General features: G+C 52.0%; 1 protein-coding gene across 21 annotated transcripts in view; it reads left to right on the top strand.

Moving 5' to 3' along the window:
- Positions 1-21,549, top strand: part of MACF1 (microtubule actin crosslinking factor 1) — a 229,254-nt gene that overhangs the window by 66,512 nt on the left and 141,193 nt on the right. For 20 of the 21 annotated variants that reach the window (XM_039511277.1, XM_039511274.1, XM_039511271.1 and 17 more), the window contains exons 2-5: positions 2,491-2,552; positions 6,026-6,115; positions 11,745-11,822; positions 13,952-14,044. In XM_039511277.1, coding sequence (XP_039367211.1) covers positions 2,491-2,552; positions 6,026-6,115; positions 11,745-11,822; positions 13,952-14,044 — 323 coding nt within the window. Of the gene's footprint in view, positions 1-2,490; positions 2,553-6,025; positions 6,116-8,785; positions 8,865-11,744; positions 11,823-13,951; positions 14,045-21,549 lie in introns of those variants that run through there. The other variant, XM_039511266.1, reaches the window with a different exon arrangement.

Here is a 21,549-nt window from a genome sequence, read left to right as displayed (position 1 = left end):
TGGGGCAGTTGTCCTGCTTGCTATCACCTAATGCAGCCCTGGCTTTTATATGCAAACACAAAACAAAACAACTAGTTGCAGCACAGGTTGAGGACCCCTGGTCTGGAGGAATGTGGCTGGATCTCAATATACACCCAGGAGATCTCGTTCCCTGGTCACTGGGATTGCCAGAGTCTGCTCGCAAGAGTTTTCCAAATATCGTCCACTCTCCGTTTATTCTCCCCCTCCCTGAAGCAGCAAAGGGTGGCTCCCGCTGGCCGGTTCTTAGACTTGTGCCAGGATCTATCTCCTTGATTGTTCTCCCCTTCGTTGAATGTATCTTTTCACTGAGAACTGGCAGAACAAAACCTGCCAGACGTCTCCCCTCCATGTTTCCATTTGACGTTTGATCCAGCCGCAATTTCCCAGCACCCTCGTGGGAAGAGCACCTGGGCCTCAGAACCAGTTAACCTCTCAGAGGTTTGTTTGCAGAAGTCTTGACGGTCTCAGAGCTCATTAGTGCTGTGGCCCTTGTGGAGGGAAGGGGGATGGTCCGTGAGACGGACTTGTCGGATGTCCCGCTACGAGGAACTGCATTGAGAAGTGAATCGTTCGGTGTCGTGTGTGTGTGTGTGGGGGATATGAGCCAGCTGCTCCTGTTAACTGTTGGGACGTTAAAGCTCTCAGGGACCCAGCCAGGGTGTCCCCAGCTGAGCTCAGCGACTGAAATAAGCATTAAATCTTTAAAAGCCAATGAACCAAAAATACAGTGAAAGAATAAGCTGCTAATTGCATATATTGGCAGACCCAAGCAGGGCCTTTGAGCAGATCTCTGTGGTTTTTGATGTAACTGTACATCGGTTGATGATGTCTGTCTGTATCTGTACGAGTTTTTTCATGAAGTTGATGGATTTCCACTCCAGACGGCTAAATGCAGTGCCTTGCATAATGACAGGTTTCAGAGTAGCAGCCGTGTTAGTCTGTATCTGCAAAAAGAACAAGTACTCCTGTTCTTTTTGCAGATAAAGACTAACACGGCTGCTACTCTGAAACCTGTTCAGATCCTAAAGCCAGAAGGGACCACGTAGTTTGACCTGCATAACACAGGCCCATTACAACTCACCCTCCCAGGAGAGTTGAGGAGAGGGTGTGCTTCTACTGGCAAGGGGTCCAGTGACTCAGTATTGGAAGGACCCTTTCTTCCCTTTCCTAATGAACCCCAGTATCCCCTCACTAATGTGGGGGGTGAGGGTGCCTCTTGCCTACTGTCTTCAGGAGGTTTGTGGTGGGTTCAGCATGTCACATGAAGGACAACGAGATTTCTGGGTCTGGTAGTCTCACAAAGTCTCCTACCGGTTTCTCTGTGCTATGCTGGTGTTGGGGTGTCATCCCACAGGCCTGGGCCATGCCAGGTTCTCCTATTCCTCTGATGCTGCCTGTGTGTTTCTCTGTTGTCATGTGGCAGTAGCTAGTGAGCCTTTCTGTTGGATTATTAAGGGAGAGTCTTATTCCTATAGCTTCTCGTCCTCTTCTACGGTCATGTTTGCTTAGGGAACCTCTGTAAGTGACCGAGCAGATACTGTAGGTGGATTCCTTAAAGGAATTTCCCAGTTAGGGGCTAGAAATTCTTTACAGGCCCTTTCGGAAGAGCCTTGTGCCCGTGCTGTGCGGGTAAGAGGCCCTGTCTCAGGCGGAGGAGATGTGCTTAGTGGTTATTCCCATTGTAGCAACTTGGACAATGTCTGTTCAAATCGAACTTGTTTTTACCCCTCTGAAACACAAAGGGAGGCACCAGCTAAAGGGGGTCACGTGATTCCCCCCCCCATGTGGCTCCCCAGGTGAGTCCTTCCAGCCTGGGGCCCCCCATGACCTCCCTGTCCCCTCCCCATCCCACGTTACCTTGGTGGGGCCCCTCTGTCCTCCTGCTGTGCTGGATACCGATTTGTGAACCACAGGGCTCTCCCGGGAGCTGCAGTGGCAAAAGGAGCAGAATGTGGGGCCGCCAGGTGGCCCCACGCCAGCAGCTCCTCCGGTGCGACTGTACCGCCCTCAGCCCTGCCACGCAGTTACCTCTCCTGTCTGGGGTCTGTCAGAGGACAGGGCTGGGGGCTGGGATGGGGAGTGGTACAGCCGCGCTGGAGGACAGGGCTGGGGGGTGGTACTGGTACAGCTGTGCTGGAGGAGGTGCTGGTGCAGGGCAGTGGCTTCTGGGAGTGACGGCCCTACGTTCTGTGCGGTTCCCAGGAGAGCCCTGTAGTTCTGAAAATGTGTCTTTCTGGGACGGCGCCCGGCGATAAATATGCCCGTACCCGCTTACTTGCACCACTGTCCTGCGGGTTCCTGGAGTCCCGGCAGAACATGGAAGGAGGCCGTTAGAAGGATGTGGTGGGATCCGACAGGGATTCCTGAAGGCGGGAGAATTGGGCTGAATGGGGAACGTGTGTGTGGCCAGTCGGTGAGATTTCACCTGCACAACACTAACCGAGACCCATCTGTGTGTTCTCTTAACAGATGAACGGGACCGAGTCCAGAAGAAAACTTTCACCAAGTGGGTCAATAAGCACCTGATGAAGGTGAGAGTCACGTGTGTTACTTGGAACGATTTCCTAACTTGCTGTGCTCCGGCCTTGCCTGTTCCGAACCGGAACCAGCTGGCGTTGCTTTGGCCTTGGAATCGCGTTCTAAAGGGGTTTAGAGGCACTGGAATCTTGGCTTGATGTGACCCCCAGGGGCAGAATTGGATGTTACGGCGACTTCCTGGGACTGTGCTAAAGCATCAAGCAAACAGTCACCCACCATTTCATTAATCTCTGAATTGAAAAATCGTTTGCTCCAGAAAAGGGCATGTAAAACTCTTGGCAATAACACCGTGTAAGAGAACCCCACGTCTCCCTGCAATCCCGTGGTGAGGGGGTGTTTCAGGGGTTACCATGCATGGGGGGATGAGAGTGACTGCTCCCCCTTCCACTCCCAAGCCCGCTTGTTCCCCTTTATTCATAGAGCTGTATTGTATTGTTCCGCTGCCACCCTGCCTTTCCCAGAAGGAGGCACTTTCCCTCTTTCAGGGGAGGGGCCGCTCCTTCCTTGAGCGTAGACCCCGGTTCTTCTGTGTTTGGGCCCTGAGCCCACCTAGCTTGAAGGTCTGTCTTGCTTGAACAAGAAGTTCTTTGGTGGCTGCCGCTCAGTGCAAGCTGGTGCTGCCTGTCAGATCCTTCCCTGAACCTCCCTGATGGCAAAACACTGTGAGAGAGGGAGACCAGCAGAACACATTGTGTCATTGTTAATGGTGGGAGGCCGGCCAGATTTCTGCTTTTATCCAGAGCAGAGTCTCTTTCTCTGTCTCTTAGCAGAGAAGTGACAGAAAGCTGCCTTTGGACAAGTCTCTACCAATCAGATCTCTTTCCACCATTCCCCTCTCTTGTGTCTGTCTCTCCTTTCCTGCCGTACACCCTTTTCCCGCTTTCTAGAGGCAGCCGGGCTCCTGGTTGGCGTTTGCCGAGGCTGGGGTACTATTAGAATTCTGTAGACCTCCATCAGATGCCAATGAGGGGTGACCCAGGAGGCGCTGGGGAGACAGAGATCCCACAACACAATGAAGGATTTCAGAGGCAGGGACTCTTGCTCCGGCGTGAAAGATGAGGATCTAAGTTGATGTGCTCAACTCCTGGATCTTTTCAGTCCTTGGGGCCGTACTGCTGTTTCACAGACCCTGCTGCTTGTTGCACCAGCAAAAGCGGATGCTGGTTTCTAAGTGGTAGTTTGAGAACCAGGGAGTTGCAGTGGGCTCTGTGTGTAAAAGAGTGAGGAGGGAAGGGGCTCAGGGGTTCTGTATCCAGGCAGGCTGCCTTACTGGTTGGCGATGGCATTGTAAACCTACTGGGATCCTGCCTGTTGGAAGGTGTCCAGTACAAATCTGAACAGAGCAGCGACTCTGGTGACCCAGCAGCGCGCGGCTCAGGGCAGCGAATAATCTCTGTCTTTTAAAAGAAAAATGTTTTTCGCAAAGAAGAGTGAAGAGCCTGTTTCCTTAGTTGTGTCCATTTTCCAGCTGCGCACCTCTGCAGCAGGGCCCGGGGCTTGCAGCTGAGATCAGAGCTATTAGCCAGCCAAGTCAGTAACTCCAGCAACTCCACAAACATGGTTGTGTCCGATTTTATTCTGAGCCAGCCACGTAATTGATGATTTTGTTTTTAACGTTCAGGAGGCTTGGAAGATCTTTTCTGGTGAGAATCCGGTCCCTTTTCCCACCCACTGGTGCCAAGTCACCGGAGCCCCCTGATTTACCATTCACCATGGATGCCCTAGTCCCTCAGAACTCCAGATGAAAGTTCCTGGAGCCCACACGCAAACCTTCAGTTGCTTTCTGGGATCTCTGCCTTCACTGTGCATCAAATTACCTGTCCAGAGCCTGTGGCCTTCCAGGAGACTCCAGGCAGCTCTGCCTGTCTGCCCATCACTGACGGGATACACATCTCTATGCACTTACATTCATGTGAACTGGATCAGGACCAGGATCTAGATCAGGGGTTGGCAAACTTTTTGGCCTGAGGGCCACATCTGGGTATGGAAATTGCATGGCGGGCCATGAGTGCTCACAAAATTGGGGGCTGGGGTGCAGGAGGGGGCGAGGGCTCTGGGGGGCAGGGGCAGTGTGTGGAGCCCCCCGGCCTCCCCTCCGTGTAGGAGCCGGAGGGGGTACATGCTGCCGTTTCCAGGAGCCGCGCAGAGCCACAGCATGCACAGAGCGGAGCAAGCCCCCGACCCTGCTCTCCGGCGGGAGTTTGAGGGCTGGATTAAAACGTCTGAAGGGACGGATGTGGCCCCTGGGACGTAGTTTGACCACCCCTGATCTAGATAGCTTAACGCAGCCAGTTCTGCCATGAAAGACTGCGGGGTGTGAATCCAGGAGTGTCCATCTGCTATATCCTGTGCAGCGGGGCTGGTCTCTTGCGTGTTGTCTGCAATGGGAGGTTTGTACCTTGAGTAGCTAAGCAGGATTAATGCAGTGTTTTGAGGTGCCTCCCAGTCGTCTTGATTAACTGCCAGGTATTTTTTAATTAATGTTTTCCATCAACTGAAAGTTTTTGGCTTGGACTTTAAAGGTGTTGCCACTGTACTTTTCAGCCTGCTCTGGACTGTGGTGAGGCCAGGGAAGCTGCAGGTCTGTGCACTAATCTTTAAGCTACACGTCTCCCTCTCCAAAACTTGATGGGTACAGAAGGCACGGTGGGAGTCAAGTCTCTACTGACCTGTAGCCAGTGCCTAATACATTAGTTAAAGAGACACAGTCACCTCCCCGGGCAAGCAAATGGAAAAACACCTGCCTGCCCTTAACGGAAGGCAAATGCCGTGTGACATTCCTGGAGGATAATATAAGCTGGTGCGGTAATGTGTTAAAAAAATTGCGTTTGAGAATCACTGCATTATTTATTATTGCTATTAGGATGACAGTAGCACATGGGGACCCAACTGAGATTTGGGGGTCCCCTTGTGCTAGGTGGTGGTGTACATCCCTGCCTCAGAGTTTACCTTGTAAACAGACAAGACAAAGGGAGGGGGAAGGGAAGGTTCATGACCCCATTTTATAGATGGGGAAACTGACACACAGAGAGGCTAAGTAACTAGCCCAACGGCATGAAGAAAATCTGTGGCAGAGCTGGAGTTGAACCCAGAGTCTGTCTGTGAGTGGCAAAGGTAAACATTTGGTTGCCAGTGAGTTTTGTGAAGAGTGGTTTATCATGGAAGAAATAGGAAAAATTGGCTCCTTTTGCTGTCTTTTTAACAGGATACTCCTGCTGTTAATGTGAAAACTGCCATTTCACAAGACCCAATCCTGTTCAAAGCTGCCATTTGCCCTCATCACCTTGCTTTATAGCAAAGTGGCTGCATGGGAACATGTTAGAATTGCGTGGAGTAAGGCTGGCTTTATAGTGATCTGCTGGGGCCCTTTGGAAATGGGAGCCCGATTCCCATAGAGAGAATGTGGGAATAACCACTTTAAATTAATGAAATCCCTGAAAATTCATCCTCCTCCTCTGCTCCACAGGTGCGCAAGCACATCAATGACCTGTATGAAGACCTGCGAGATGGGCATAACCTGATCTCTCTGCTGGAGGTTCTGTCAGGAGTGAAACTGGTGAGTTTCCAAGTTTGCTTAGGAACGCTGCTGTGGCTTTCACCATCAGAGACTGGATCCTGCCTTCTCCTCCTCACTGCCTCCTGCCGTGCTAGGGCGATCAGCATTCCTTGTCACATCCTTGGTTTTGTTTTAAATTAATTTTTTTACATCTTCATCATGCTGGTTTCCTGGATAACACCTCACTATGGGATTAGGTTAAAGGTGCCTAGGATATGGGTGCATTCACTCTCTTAGTCCCAAATGCATATGAGCCTCACAATCTACTCAATACACTGTGTGAATACAAAGGGGCAGGTTTGGCGTCACTTTCTCCTCTCCAGCGCTTCCTGCTGATTTTCACACTAGACCTCTCTAAATATTTGTTAGTCTCATTTTAGAGGCATTGGTTAACATTTTCAAAAGTGCCTAAATGACGTAGGAACCGGAGTCCCATTTTCAGAAATGACCTAGGTGCTAAGCAACCTAAATCTCACTGAGTTTCTGTGAGGCTTAGGTGCCTACGCCGGGTAGGTGCTTTTGAAAACTTTACCCATCGTGTCCAAATCTTTCCCGGTGTTAAGTCCATTAACCTCAGTGGTGCACAAGCAGGGATGGATCTGAGCCTTTCTGTCTGTGGGTACAGCTACATAGCAAAAAAAAAAAAAAAAACAACCCAAACCTGCAGCAAGAGTCTCTGAGCCCAGGTCAAGTGGCTTGAGCTCACTGTACTTGTGCTACAGGGCTTAAGACAGCAGTGTTGGGGCTGGGGCTGGCACCTGGGCTCTGAAATCCAGCTAGGAGGTAGGATCTCGGCGCTCAGGCTGTAGCTTTAGAGGGAACGTCTGTTCTGCTACTTTCAGCCTTGTAGCGAGAGCCCAAGTCAGTTGACCTAGGTGTGGAGATTCACTTTTTTGTTGGTGGTGGTGTTGCTGTGTAGACCTACCCTATGAATCGAGGAGGAGAACTGAGACAATCTGACCAGCTTCTCCCACCTCCTTGGGACTGCCCAACTTATTCGGAAACCGTGCTTAAATACTGCTGCAGTGCATCTCTGTGTATTTAAATAACAAAGGACGATGGTGATTCTAGCTGAAACTGTTTTTAACACGGTTTGTCCAGCTTGTGTGGAAGGGGCAAAACTGATTCACACTCTTATTCTGTGCTACTCCCTGTCTTGGCAGAACACATTTTTGGAGCAACTGACTCAGGCTCTCGCTAAAAATAGCAGAATAGACGTCCCCACTTGGGCTGGAGCCTGAGCTTTGAGACCCTACGTCCTCGCTGGGTTTCAGAGCCCCGGCGCCAGCCCTGGCCCGAACATCTACCCTGCTGTCTTTATCCCCACAGCACAAGCGCAGTGAGCTCAAGTCACTTGACGTGGGCTCAGAGACCTGCTGCCGCGGGGTTGTAGGCACACTGGAGGGCCACACTAGATGATTTTTAGCTGGCATGATGTTTAAAGACAGTCCCTTCATTCAGCAGATGAGAGCTGTGTGAGCCATGCTCTTTCAGAGATGTCCACATGACCATTCTAGCAGGAAAGCTGAGTGCGGCGCCAGACACATCCAAAGACAGGCCTTTGCAGAGTCTTACAAGAATTGCCTAAATGTTGAAAATCAGCGGGGTTAGATGCGTCCGTGCAGCTGCAGATAAACTTGTCTTGAGCCATTTAAACTGCCGGTTTGGAGTTTCCTGCTTGTGCTCGTTCTCAATTTAGACACCAACATTTGTAGGTTTCTCGTGTCCACGCTTTTCCATCTATTTTCTTCAGGAGCATGTTAGGCTTTCCTGTCATGTGCTTAGCAACCACTCTACGAGCTGGATCTGTAGAGGTAGATAGTTCTTCAGGATGGCAGACACCTTCTCTGGCACCTGGGGCAGAGTAGAATCACTTGCCCCTTTTTAGACCAAAAAGCCTAGTTAGCTCTTGGAAGATAATTTTTGGTGCAGCTCAGAGGGAATTATTGTAGTAACCCCTAAAATAGAATCTGTGTAACTTACTCAGCTGCCCTCCTGAAATGCCAAACTACACTTTGTGGGTGTTGGATTTAGATGCTTCAAAGGCCTATCACTACCATCCCCACAACATTTTTGACTTTTGGAGTGAGTTTTATCCTAGGGAAATCTCTGCTTAGGCAGCCTATACTGTAAATCACATGTAGGTAGGCAGAAGTGGTTGGACTGTTATAGATACTGTGGTATCGTTTGCTGCAGCTAAGACAGGAGGAAATCTTAGACTATTCTGCCCTAAATGTTGATGGCACTGTCTCATAGGCTTTAAGGCCAGAAGGGACCATTACATATGACCATCTAGTCTGACCTCCTCTATAATACAGGCCATAGAATTCATCCAGTTACTCCTCAGAGCAGCCCAGGAACAAGTATTTGATCTAAAACGTGTTGTCTCTGAGTTTCCAGCTCTTTCAAAATCTACTTTAGCTCTTGCCATTGTGTCTACCTCGCTAGTGTGAATCAAGCCCCAGTAGCGTTCCCAGGGGAGACGCAGGCAGTATCCAGGATAACCAGCTAGTCTTCACGTTCCTTTTCAGGGGAGGGAGGCCGGCGAGCAATGTGTTTCTTTTTCTTTTCCCATGTGCTGCATTTTTAGTTCCTTTCTGTTTTTCTGTGACTATCCCACTGGTGTTGTCTGTGCCACGTTTGTTAGCAAAAGGACCCTTCAGGCCAGAAGACCCTCCGCCTGGCAAAAGCGCCCTCCTGGCGTCGCACGAGCAGTGAAGAGCAGGAGGAGGAGGAGGATGGTGATGCAGTAGGTTGACTCCCTCCTGGGAGCAATGTAATACAGACTGACACTGGAGTGCCATCAGATAGTCCAGCTGTAACCAAGCTTTGCATAGGGCACACAGGGTATGTCTACACAGCAAAGAGAAACCCGCGGCTGGCCTGTGCCAGGGGCTGTTTCGTTGCTGTGTAGGCCTCTGGGTTCAGGCTGGAGCCCGAGCTCTGTGACCCTCCAACCTCTCAGGGTCCTAGAGCCCTGACATCTACGCAGCAACGAAACAGCCCCCAGCCCGAGCCCCACGAGCCTGAGCCGTGGTGCCTAGTTGCTGTGTAGACATACCATAGTGGCCTCTGACCTTCCCCATCCTCAGGTTCAGGTGGGTTAATGGAGAATTCGCTATAGCTCCTTTCCACTAGCAGCTGGTTCTTGATCACGGCTAATAAATTTCCCAGAAGCACATTTGACTAGAGGAGCGATGTGTGGGGTGTGTACCGGGGAAGAGGAGAGCGAAAACAAAAAGGCAGCTAATCCCATATTCCTTCTGGACAGTGCGGTGGTAAAGTTAACTGGATTATCTGAGCGTGCATTACAGTGTTGGTGGTCTGCAGTGTGAGAATGCTGACCCACTTGCTGTGAGAGCATGAAATCTGTCTATACACGGGGGAGGGGAGGGGGAGCACGCTCCTAGATGAACCCCTGCCTCTCACGCACCCCCAGATAAAACCACTGGGGTCCTGCACGCTCTCGGATGGGACGCTTGTTCTCTCCACTCACATGGAGCAAACAACCTTCAGGATGAATCATCTGATGTTTGCTAACCGTTCTCACTGCATGGGGATGCTCTGCCTTGTGTACCACACCCACGTGCACTGGGTACAGTGGCTTTGCTGGCAGACAGCAGGGATTAACCTTGCATGATAACAGATCTGTTTTTAAGCAACATATTCTCAGTGTTTCTGATGTGGAGCGGCCCCAGCTCCAGGCAGGCCCAACCTTACCCAAGCCAAGGATTAAGCCAAAGGGGATTGCACCTCCCCGAAGGAAGAACCAGAGCATTCTGGCTGGTAGAAATGATCCCATTTCTTACCAACCCTCTCGAGCTGGGCTGTGCCTTCCTTCTCTACAGCTCTCTTCTCTGCTCCCCCTCCCGAGCCACTCTGGCAGCTGCAGTGGCATGGCACAGGAAATGACTAGCGTGTTGCACCTCTCTGCCAGGGGCTGGAGCATAGGCAGACCTTCCTGTGGCTTTCCTCCTCAAACGAGGAATGAAATGTGCTTTGTCTTTGCTGGCCCAGAGAGTCTCTTTGCTGCTACTGATTCCTCAGACAATTGCCACCTCTCGTTTTTGTATTTAGAAGCCATTGCTTCTTTTGAGTTTCCCACCCCCACCTGCCTCCCTTTCCTAATTGATTCAGTGCAGAGCTGGGTTTGTGGGCTGGCTCTGAGTTTCTGCACACGATCCACTGTTCAGAACTCCTACCCCTGCCCCAAGCCCTTGTTCAGCCCAGAGTTGCTATTTGTAAATGAATCAGATTAAACGTAGATGTTGGAGCTGGGTGGGGCTGGTGGTTGAACGGGACTGTTTGCTCCTGGATGGATCACAGACTCTCACTGGAGCAAAAACCACAAGGAGTCCAGTGGCACCTTAAAGACTAACAGATGTATATGGGCATAAGCTTTCGTGGGTAAAAAAATCTCACTTCTTCAGATGCAGAGCAGCCGCCCCTCCTTGTGCGTTAGCGAGAGATTCAGGGCAGTAGCCCAGCGTGGATGCTGCTGCGAACATTGGCCAGTAGCCTGACTGTGATTGGTCAGCTCCCTTGGAGACAGAAAGCACTGAAGTCCATGTAGTAGTGAAACAGACACAGCTGGTGCTGAAGCCTGTGCTTTCTCCTCCCGGGTGGAGTCCCTGCCCCAGCAGTCTACTCGCTATTGCACTACACACCTGGCAAATCACAAGGCCGCTCTTGCTCTCACCTGGGCCTACAGGGCAGGTTGGCAGCAAGGCGGCTCACTTTAGTTCAAACTGTCCTCTCCCCTGTCCATGCGGTTGTGCTGGTAGCTGAGCGTAGGGCGTACACCCAAACACACCCCTGTGGCGGAGCAGGCTGGCCTGACCGCGTGAGCCCTCAGTGCCTGTGGCTGTTTCTGGTTTAGCTCTGCGTGGGCAGAGGCAAGGGAACAAAGCGTGATGCTGAAACTAGGGGCAGATGTTGAGGTCGCAAGTAGAGCGGCCAAGTCGGTGTCTGTGGTCAGGTCCGTGGGTCGATGGGTGGGCTTGGGAGCAGGAGATAGTTACTGGAGGGTCCTAGCTCCACGCCCCAGCATAGGGGATTTGTGGGATAATAAAGACTCCCCTGCATAGAGCAGGACAGTGTTAAGCAGCCAGAAAAGGGGGCAAGAGGCCACGGCAGTGTATTAGCAGGAAAGACGGGCGCATGTTGGTGAAGTGTGTTCACCGTATCCATGAATCTTTGTGATCTGCGTCTTTCTAGGCTTCCTCCTTTAGGCCCTTGCTTTGCTGTTATGGCGACACACTCTGGGAGTGAATTATTGTCTCCTGCTCAGATCTGTCGGTGCCTCAGCTGTTAGGTTGGGGCTGAGAGAGGAGGAGATGGCCGTGCTAGGTGGCACATTGAGTGCACGTTAGGCCAAGCAAGTGTATTGAATGTCATGGTCTTTGCTCAGACTTAGAGGGAACATAATTAGGCTGGTGCTTGGAATCAAGTGAGCTCCCCCAGTCCTCAGCGAGAGGGAGGGTCTCTGTGGGTTCTGATACGTCCTGTAGGAGGCTTAGGAAGTGCACCTGGGGGAAGGGGTGGAAGTGGGTCCGTGCATGTGTATCAAAGGCACCCTAGTTCTGCTGCCATGGGCTGGCTGGACTGACGTACTGCCTCTGTTTTGCAGCCACGTGAGAAGGGCAGGATGCGTTTCCACAGGTTACAGAATGTGCAGATTGCTCTGGACTTCCTGAAGCAGCGACAGGTAAGAGCCGGGCTGATGCTCACAGGTCACGCTCCAGTTCTGATCGTGTTCTGCGTGTTCTCACTGCGCCACCTGTGGGGTGTGCTCTGATTCCCGCTGCAGCTTGTGCCAGGGGCGTCACGAAGCACGATCCCTGTATTTCATCCCTAGGGCATCTAGATACCAGTCAGTGGCAGCACTGCAGAGTGTCCCTTCCCTTGTGGGTGTTGAGAGTGCTCAGGGCCATTCACGCCGCCTGGAGAGAGGGGATCAGAATGAGGCGTTAGGACTCTTTTTTTCCCAGGAAGCATTTGCAAGTGTCTCAGATGGATACAACCCCTAGACCCCACCGGGTTCCTGTGTCCCAAAGACTTTGTCTTGGTCAGCTCCGAGTGCAGTGTAGGCTTGGAAGCTCCTCTGGTGCCCTTAGGATAATGTTGGCCCAGGAACAGATGGGTGTGACCTGGCCATGAATAGATTTAGCCTAGCAGTGAGAAGACGGTTTCTAGCCATTGCCGGAGTGAGGTTCTGGAACGGCCTCTCAGTGGGAGTATTTTGAGCCAACCAAACTAGTTTGAAGATGGAGCTTGGTGAGTTTTATGTCGGGGTTGCCTGAGATAACTAGGGGCTAGATCCCGTGACACAGGAGGTCCCTTTCTGTCCTATGTTTCTCCCCCTTCCCAGCGTTCAGGAAGTGCTGGGCCCCTGAGTCTGGTCTCTGTCGGGCAGTTCCTCAAGTGGATGTAATAGACCCTCCTTATAACCAGCCAGAACTCACAACCCCTAAGCAGAGGGATGTTTCCAGCGGTTCCTGCTGTTTGCAGGTGAAATGCCTGCTGCTCACGGGGCGGGGGGAGTCCTGTCCTGCCTGTTCTGTCAGTCCTCGGTCACGACACACTCATGATGAGTGACGATGCTGAATTGCATCGGTTGTGCCGAAGCAGAGATTTACTCCTCTGGCTAACCGAGGGGTGCTGAATAGACCTGCCCACCTACCCTCCCTAGGGAGGGCACGTAACTTAAATGCTCCCTAGCTTCTTGGTAGAGATGTTTTGCCAGAGGTGCTAGCATGTTTACACACACACACACACACACACACACACACACACACACACACACACACACACACACACACACACACCTCTGAAGTGCTACAGCATCACAGCAGAGTGCATGCTGGGATACGCCTTACCCAGAATGCTCTCTTAGTGATGCCCTGGAATGTCAAAGGTGCAGAGTTTGGGGGTGGGTGGAGAAGATCTGCCAGTGTCGCAGGCTCTCGTTGCTGAGATCCTGTGCCTGGAAGTGGGGAGCATTACCCCCCCTCCCGCCTCTCCTCCCCCGCTCCCTCCGAGACACCCCTCCTTCTGGTTTCAGACATACCAGTGCCCACCCAGGTTTCTGTTTGCTGGTAGCTCTGCAGATGGTGGTGATGCTTTGTGTATTTATGGCATCTTTTATGCTGGGGATCTTAGCTACACACACTGGTTCCCCCTCAGAAGGCTCCTGTGAGATGGGCAGGTATAATCCCAGTTTAGGCACAGGTTTGGGTATCAAGAATGGGGTTCCCATGTCACCTTGAACAAGGCACTTCACCTCTCCCGTCTCTCCAGCTGCAAACCTGGGGATCACACGTGCTTGCCTGCCTCTCAAGGGTGTTGTGATCTCGGGCTTAATTCCTGCGCGGATTGATTTTTGTGGTATGGGTGGGGGTGATTGAGTTCGGGTGTGCTCTCCTAGCTACGTGATGTGCTTTGTAGATTTTAAATTATGCACAAGTGCCTGGGAATGTGGGGGCAAGGCACTCTTTGTAGAAACCGAAATAAGACAATGCTAGTAAAGCATTTGAAGGTCCTTCAGTGGGAGGCACTAGGGAATTGAAAAATGGTTATTTCAATCCTTCTTTTACAGAAAAGTCATGGATTGATTTTTGCTCCTCATCACGCAGCGAGTCACCGGCAGGGCTGGGAATAGAATGCTGGAGCCTTGAGACCCTGTCCCATTCTCTGGCCAATAGATTGCACCAGCTAGGTGCACGTGACTGGTTTGGGGAGGGCAGGGTGGTGGTGAGCTGATTGGAGAGAAGTCCCTTCTCTCTTTGTTGAAGCATCTGGTTTGAAGTTTTGACAGTCCCTGGTGCTTCCCTACAGGTGAAGCTGGTGAACATTCGCAATGATGACATTACAGATGGCAACCCGAAGCTGACCCTGGGGCTCATATGGACCATTATTCTCCACTTTCAGGTAGGGATGTGACTTGTTGAAGGGCATGGAGCGGAAAGGGGGACGTGTTTGCTCTGGCATCTGTCTGGAGAACATGAGTATATTTAATGATAATGCCGTCATACAGATTGGTCTGGAGGATTAGCATATATAGCAGTGTCATGGAGACTAGGCCAGCAGAGAATAAGAATTCCCTTCTCTGGTCATTTACATAATTAAATCACTAATGATGGATTGTGTGTGCTGTGGCCCTTTGATTGGCACCAAGGTTATTGGCAGTTGCTGTTTGCTCAGCTGAGCTGGAAAGCTGAGCCCTCCAGGGCTCTTCAGCGCATTAAGCAGGGGAAAAAGGAGAGTAAATTTGGAGAAGCGTGTCTGGGGAGTGTGTGACTGACATTCCAGGATGCAGTCCAGACCAGTGCGGAGCTGGGACCCCACTTGCCCTGCACCCTCGGGTGCCTTGCAATGCTTTGCTGCTTTAAGTCCCAACCTGGGCTCCTTGCAAACAGCCAAATAGAATGCAGGTCACCCCCGGATTGTCTGTGTATAGCTGCAGCCTTCCAGCACATTCCAGTCACCCTCCGACTTCCACCAGCCTTGGTTACCACCTGCAGTGACCCCAACATACTCCCAGTCCCAGATTTCCTCCCCCAAACGTGTGTTCTGCATTGTCCAGCCCTCTCCTGGACAGTCCAGATATTGGAGGTCCATTGCCCACGTACGGGGTCAATGTACAACAGTTTCCTACCCTAAATGGAGATACCGTCACAGTTCAGTTCAAAGGCAACACCAGCTTCGTTTTGATTGAAGAATAAAACAAGTTTATTTAATTACAAGGAGAAAGATTTTATGTGAGTGGAAGTTCGAGGCACTAAAGTCCGAAATGGTTACAAGAGAAATGAAGAGAAACTTTCCAGTAACGAAACGTAACAAACTAGACTTGGTTCAAGGTAAATTCTTACCACAGGTTCCCAGCAACATTGCTGAGAACATTCCCAAGTCCGGATCTGCCCCCAAAGGGCTGGTTTCTTTTGTCTTCTTTGATGAAAGAGAGAGAGAGCTGGATAGGCAGAGATACCAGGCCAGTCACCCTTTGAAATGCATTTTCCTGAGGGTTACCCCTAGGTAAAGTTCATTCCAGCCGGGAAGAGAGAGACTTTCTGGTAGTGAAAGAGGTTCCATGCTGCTGTTTGCTAACATGCAGACCGGTCTGTTCCTGCCCCTTTGCTGTCTCAAGGACCTTGTTTACTACTTATATGTAAATTGAGGTAAACACACATTCCTTTGTTTAAGATAGGCCTGCTTAATCACTTCTGCCTGATTGGGGCAAAGTGAGTTTGAACATGTGCTGCCAACATCATTTGGGAAATTCATAATTTTACATATAATGCTGCTACACACATTTCACCTTGATGGTGTTGACCAGTGAGTTACTAGTTTTCACAATACAAGGCATATTGTGTACAAGGATTATTATGGTAGTGTGTTGGGTTTGAATATAGGGGTGCATTCGGTTACAGTGATCTCACGTTTATACAGCAGCCTTCCTTCCAAAAGCTCTCTGTCCTTCACACACTCTCCTCTATGTATCGTTTGTACAGTCAGTTAGTAACCGCAGCTCCTTTCTCTCATGTGGAAGACAGCAGCCGCGTGGCAATGCAACTCGGCAGTTCAGGATGTGAGTGGACGGGACCAGCCCATCCAGCTGAGGTTGCAGGAGGTTGACAGAGTGTAATTGCCCAGGTGGGAGTTGACCATGACGCTGAGATTCGCACCCCTGTTCTTACAAAACACGTCCCAGGGTCTCTAATGCCACAGGCCGTCAGGACATCAGTCTTAGATGGCAGCAGAAAGGCAGCACGTGCGACAGCACAGGGCCCTTAACGTCATGCTCGTGCGTTGGTTCTGTCTCGGCTTGGATCGCCGTGTTTGAGGCTGAGCAGGAACGTGGGGGTGCCAGGCATGCGAGCTGCTGCCTTGAGTGCTGGCAGTGAGATTTGGTGTGATTGCAGCTCCACCCAAGACACTCAATGTCAGAGCGCCGGGGTGCTGTCAGGCACAGCAATGGCAGGCTGGTGGAGTCGGGAGAGAGGGAATGCCAGCGCCACAAGGTGGCCTGGGGAGCTCCTGTGCTTCCTGCCCTTTGTTGGCAGCTGTTCTCCACAGGATTTGAGTTTTCCTCACCGCGGCTCTTTGGGTGGACAGATGAGTTTCTGAGTGGCATTCCTCACTGCAGAGCTCCTCTCGCCGTGGGTGACCATTGTTCACGGGAGTGCTAGACCCACACGCATGTAATAGGGGTAATCCAGACCCCTGACAGGAACTACATCATTCTGCTCCGCGAGGGCAATCCCAGCGCCAGCTGACTGAAGAATAATTTGGTTCTGGGGAGTTTTATTCGTTGGTGGCAGCCCAGTGGCCACAGCTGCCTGGGAGGAAGCCGAAGATTTTCACTGAGCAGGCCTCTCTGAATCCAGCACCCTGGAGCCGCCTGTAACCAAACCAGTTTTGCTCCCCGTTCTCTGTGCGTATATGCAAGTCCGGGTGGCGTGTATTAGCCTGTCCTGAGCATTCCTTGCCAGTCTCCCTTGGCAGCTGTTGCACTTCTGTGATGCAGGGTGCTCTGGAGCTGTGTTGGGGTCACTGACTTGGCTAATTTTTGCATTTCTGCCTGTGGATACAGATTGTGATTGAGTTTTTGCCTGTCTTGTGGCTGTGTTCTTGTTTGGTGGTTTGGCTAAGCCTGGGCAGCTCTCTAGGGCACGGTGTGTTTATAATACACTGGTCGGCTCCCTGCTTCTGCAATGGGTGGAGGTGAGAGGCTGTATGTTGATGAGGAATTAACACCACTTCATCAGTCGCTTGCCTTCATTGTCAGTACAAGTGTCTGCCTGTTTTGGTGCATTTGTCTGCTTCCTGAGGGGGCCCCCAGCACCTGGCTAGAGGCGTGTAGTGTGAGACCAAGAGACCTTCGCTGCCGTCTCCGTTCCCGTGCGAACAAATTCCTGAGAACTGCTCCATTCAGTGAACCCACTGGGGAGACTCCTAGCAAATGCACTGAAAAGAGACTAGTGATTTTAGGTGCTCAGTTTGAGACATCTGAAAGGGGGCTTGATTTTCAGAGGGCAAGTGCTCAGCACTTCCTGAAAACCAGGCCCTGCCCCTTTACGGGACCTTAAGTTGGGTGCCCGAAATCACTAATCTCCTTTTGGAAGTGTTAGCCTGGGGTCTAAACAATCGGGACCTCAAGTTGAAGGAGTCACTAGTTACTTGTGAAAATCCTGCTCCCTCTTTTAGAGTGAAACCCTCCTGGCTGGTACAAGGGGGTAAGAGCTGGAGCATCCACCCACATTTCTGTTGCCAGCTCTCTGTTCTGAATGACGCCCTTTCTGTTTGCTGGGAAGAAATAGATGGGCCGCCGCTGAGATGGGCTTTGCAAAGTTTGAGGTTTTCACACTCATCTCTAGTCAGAGTCCACAAGGGTGCACAGCCAGGGCTGCAATGTTGTGAAGATTTTAATATATTCCCTTCAAGCGCCTATTGGTTAACTTGGTTAACTCTTGGGAACTTGGCTTTTAGGGGTCTGGCCTCAGGCCACCCCGATGGCAGATCTGCACTCCCTAAATTGGATGCATGAGTGTATCTATAAATCTGGGCCTAAATGTGTCGACTAGACTCTCACTAGAGTGAGTGCTGTGGGCGTTGGAAGCCGTAAGAGTTGAGCAGGGTCAGAACGCAAAGCAGACTGATAACTCTTACGGGCGTGAGGTATTCGGCCTCATGTTATTTTTCGGCCATAATTATTTCTTACTCCTGTGTCACCATCAACTCGAGCCCGGATCACACTCCAGCACTGAGAAACAACATGAGTGAATTCAAGCCCTAAGCAGAAGGTGAATGAACTGTCCTTGTCTGTATGTGGCCACCTCCTCTCCCTATTTCCTAAGACCCTACAAAGTGAGGTGCCAACATTCAGAGGCAAGGATAGAAAGGGGCCCTTGCCGAAATCTCCCCCATGGTTCCTGTTTTTTCGGCTCGTTTCGGATGTCTCGGGGGACGCTAGGTGGTGCTGCTGCACTGCAGTGGGGCTGAAGGACAGGGCTGGGTTTCCAAGGGAGTGTCCTGCAGTTCTGAGGCAGACGGATGGGAGTGCAGGAGCCACCCGGCGGCACTGTCCTGGAGCTGATTCGGGCTTGCTCCCTCCCCAGTCAAGATGTGACAACCTACCAGCCGTGGGGATTTGCTGAGGGAAGCTGGTCTGGCCCAGGCAGATTAAGCGCTTACAGCTGGGCCTGCTCCCTGGGCTTACATTGCCTCTCTGCCTGGAATAAGGAGATTTCTTCTAGGGATGTAGCTCTGTTGCTAACCCCTTAATCTCGTTCATGTCCTCCATATTTGAAAGTCCGTAGCCCACTGCTGCAAAGAAACAGCTGAGGGGCAGTGCAGCGTCCTGTGCTTCGAGCTGCTGGTGCGATTCCTGCGCTGCAGGCCTAGCGACCATGACTCGTCTCCCCGTTTGCTGGGGGGCTGGTGCAAACTCTGCACGGGAGAGGTGGGCCCGTAGTTTGTTTTCCCTTTTCTCTTGACACCAACAAGCCCCTTGCTGGTTGAGAGGGGGCTTGGAAGGAAACGCATGAAACCTCAGCTCAGGGGCACTAGGAGGGAGCAGCCCTAGGAGCTGGTGTCTCTGGGTTTGGGAAGCTGCAGTTGGCCACTCTGCTGTTTGCTGCTCTGCCATTGGGGTCTGTTTGGCGGGCAGAGGGCGGGGTGGCTGCTGCAGGTGTCTAGTGCGTGACGTGCATTTTGCTACAAGGAAGGGAACGGTCAGAGCTCCCTATTCCAACCCAGCCAATTCCCCACTCTCTGGGGAGGGGTGGGGCAGGCAGGGTGCCAGGTTTTAGTCACAAAGTGCGTGTGTGTGTTGTGGAGATGCTCTGGTCCCCATCGTGTGACTCTGCCTAGGGTGGAAGGGTGCTGGTGTGACCTCCCCGTGGCAGCACTGGGCAGAGGAGCTTGAGTTCACCTTGGGGATGCGGGAAGAAGGGAGGATGGGCACTAAGTGCACTCTATGCTCCGCCATCGGAAATCACGCTAGGGTGTGTGCTGCTGACCTAACGTTTCAGCACCCAGCGACTCCCCTTCTCTCACGGTGCCCGAGCTGCTCTGGATTCCTCGGCCGGCCTGTGCGGCGAGAAGGACGGTTAACCCTTTGGGGAGGTTCCACTCCCGCCGTATGCTCCTCCGCTGTGATTGGAGGAAAAGGAGCCTGCCTATAGCCAGAGTGGAGCAGGCGGAGGCTGTTTATTTGACAACCGTCAGGAATACAGACTCAGAGTAAACATCAGGCAGTGTGAGCAGACCCTCCGAAACACCTTGACCGTAGCCCGGAGGAATCTGTTTCTGTGTAGGGGCAGGAATTTGTGGGTTTCCCACACAGCGTTGGCCATGGGATTTCCCGTTGGTCTGCAGGCTGAGTCTCCCCGTCTCCTCCGTGCTTCCCCCTACTTCTCCCCACCCTTTTCTTTATGCTACCTTTGCTCAATCTTCCTTTTTCTGACTTCCCACCCTCCTTTCTCCCTCCCCAATCCTCCCCCAGCCTCTCCTTCCCTCCCTCTCCCCCGATTTCTGTCTGGTTCTTGCTTTCTGTTTGTGTTACTGAGGGCAGTGCTCCAATTACCTCATATTTGGAGAGAGAAAGCTGCAGCCAATCCGGTCTCTGTCTGCTTTTAGGTCAAGTGATTTCTGAACTGCAGTGAGATGCTTTGAATTTGTCTTGTTGCAGCTCCTAGTCTGTAAGATGGCTGTCTGGAACAGCAGCAGCTGGGAGTGACTCCGTGTGTGTGAGTGAGGGTGAGAGAGAGAATATGGGGGATTGCCCGCAGTGCTGCGTGTTTTAAAATGTGCATCTAAGCTGATGAAGCTAAGGTCAGGATTTATCCAGGAGCCTGGGACCAGCTTAGCTGCATTATTGCTGGCATTTTCTGCTCGGAGGAGATGGGGAATTCTCTGGGCTGCGTTAAGGAACCGAAAGAACAGGCTGCTGGCCCAGGAAAGGCTCCTCTGTCTCCCCCCAAAAGGATTCGTTTTAAACGGAAGCGGAGGGGGAAGAAGAAGAGAACGGTGCCAGAGGCAAATCCCAAGGAGCAGCCCTTGCCTGGCGGGGAGATTGCTGAAGATGATGAGGCACTGGAGAAGTTCAAAGTACAGCCTCAGCAGGAGGGAGGAGAGGAAATTGCCAAGACCCTGCACCAAGGCACTTCACAGCCCCCGGATCCTAATCCCAGCTCAACTCCAGAGGCACTGCCTCAGGGTCTCCTTGTACAGGTGAAAGAGAGATTTCAAGGGGAAGTCCAGAAGGCTCAGCTGGTGGTTGAGCACTGGCCCTCAGGGTCTGGGGGCAGGAGGGGTTTCCCTGAGGAGGGCACCACAGTCATTGCACGCCTGCTAGACAACCCTGCGGAGGAGAACTGTGAGAAGGCTGTGAGCAGGCTGGTTGAATTTCAAAGGACAGGAGCTGGCAGCAGCAGAGCTGTGCTGTTGCCTTTACAAAGGGAGACTGCAGTCAAAGACGACAAGAGGAGGGATGAAGACCAGCTCGTGTCCAGGTGTAACGCGGTGTCTAGAGAGGAGCCAGCGGGCGGACGAGGGCCAGAGAAGCCTGCAGCTTTGGTGGAGGCTGGCAGGTCTCCGGAGGCCTGGGATACAGAAGAAAGGAATGAAAGTATTTCAAGTGCCACGTGGACAGGTTCATGGTTCGTAGAGCCAGGCACCATCTCAGAATTGTCCACGCCATCGCCCATGGTGGACCAGGTGGAAAACCAAGGCTTTGAGAAGTCCCAAAGGCTGTCATTGTCACGAGAGAAACCTGCCCTCAAGGGGGGAGAGGGCTCCTGGACCCAGCCTGGCACTAAACTACCTGCCTCTCAGAGTGACTCTTCGTTCAGCGGGCCAACCACCAGCACTGCCCAGCGCTCCTCAGGATATGGGAGTGACTCGTCCCATCAGCCCACCAGGGATATTGTAGCCACTCAGATCTCGGGGTCCATCTTGGAAGATGGCTGCACACCCCTTGCACAAGAGGACAGCCAGGTTCAGAGGGGCAGGACGGAGAAGGCCATGAAGCCTTCTGGAGGAAAGGTCAGTGCTTGTATTTATTTCTTTCAGAGACGGGGGGGGGGGGGGGAAATGCTGTCCTGAATATCAGTGAGCCAGCCCAGCCCTCCATTTCCCAGTTGACTCCAGTCTGCTTAGCCCTGTGTCTAGCGCTGTGAATTACAGCCACACACGGAGAAGTGGCGGGTTAAGCATCTGTCTCCACCCTGAGGAGCTGCATGGCTCTGGTAGCCCACAGGTGTGATTTGCATGGAGATCTGTTAGGAATGTCAGATTAGGAGAGCAGGGGGTGCATGGGCTTGTAGACTGACCCTGTTTGTACTTTGCTGCCTCTACCCTGTAATCTGCCTAGAGTGTGCAGGTCGAGAGCGGGAACAGCACTCGAAGTAGAAGCAGGAGGATGTGGGAAGGCA

This window comes from Mauremys reevesii, linkage group 23 (assembly GCF_016161935.1).
Source record: "Mauremys reevesii isolate NIE-2019 linkage group 23, ASM1616193v1, whole genome shotgun sequence".
Classification (NCBI taxonomy): domain Eukaryota; kingdom Metazoa; phylum Chordata; order Testudines; family Geoemydidae; genus Mauremys; species Mauremys reevesii.
This window is presented reverse-complemented; position numbering and strand designations above follow the sequence as displayed.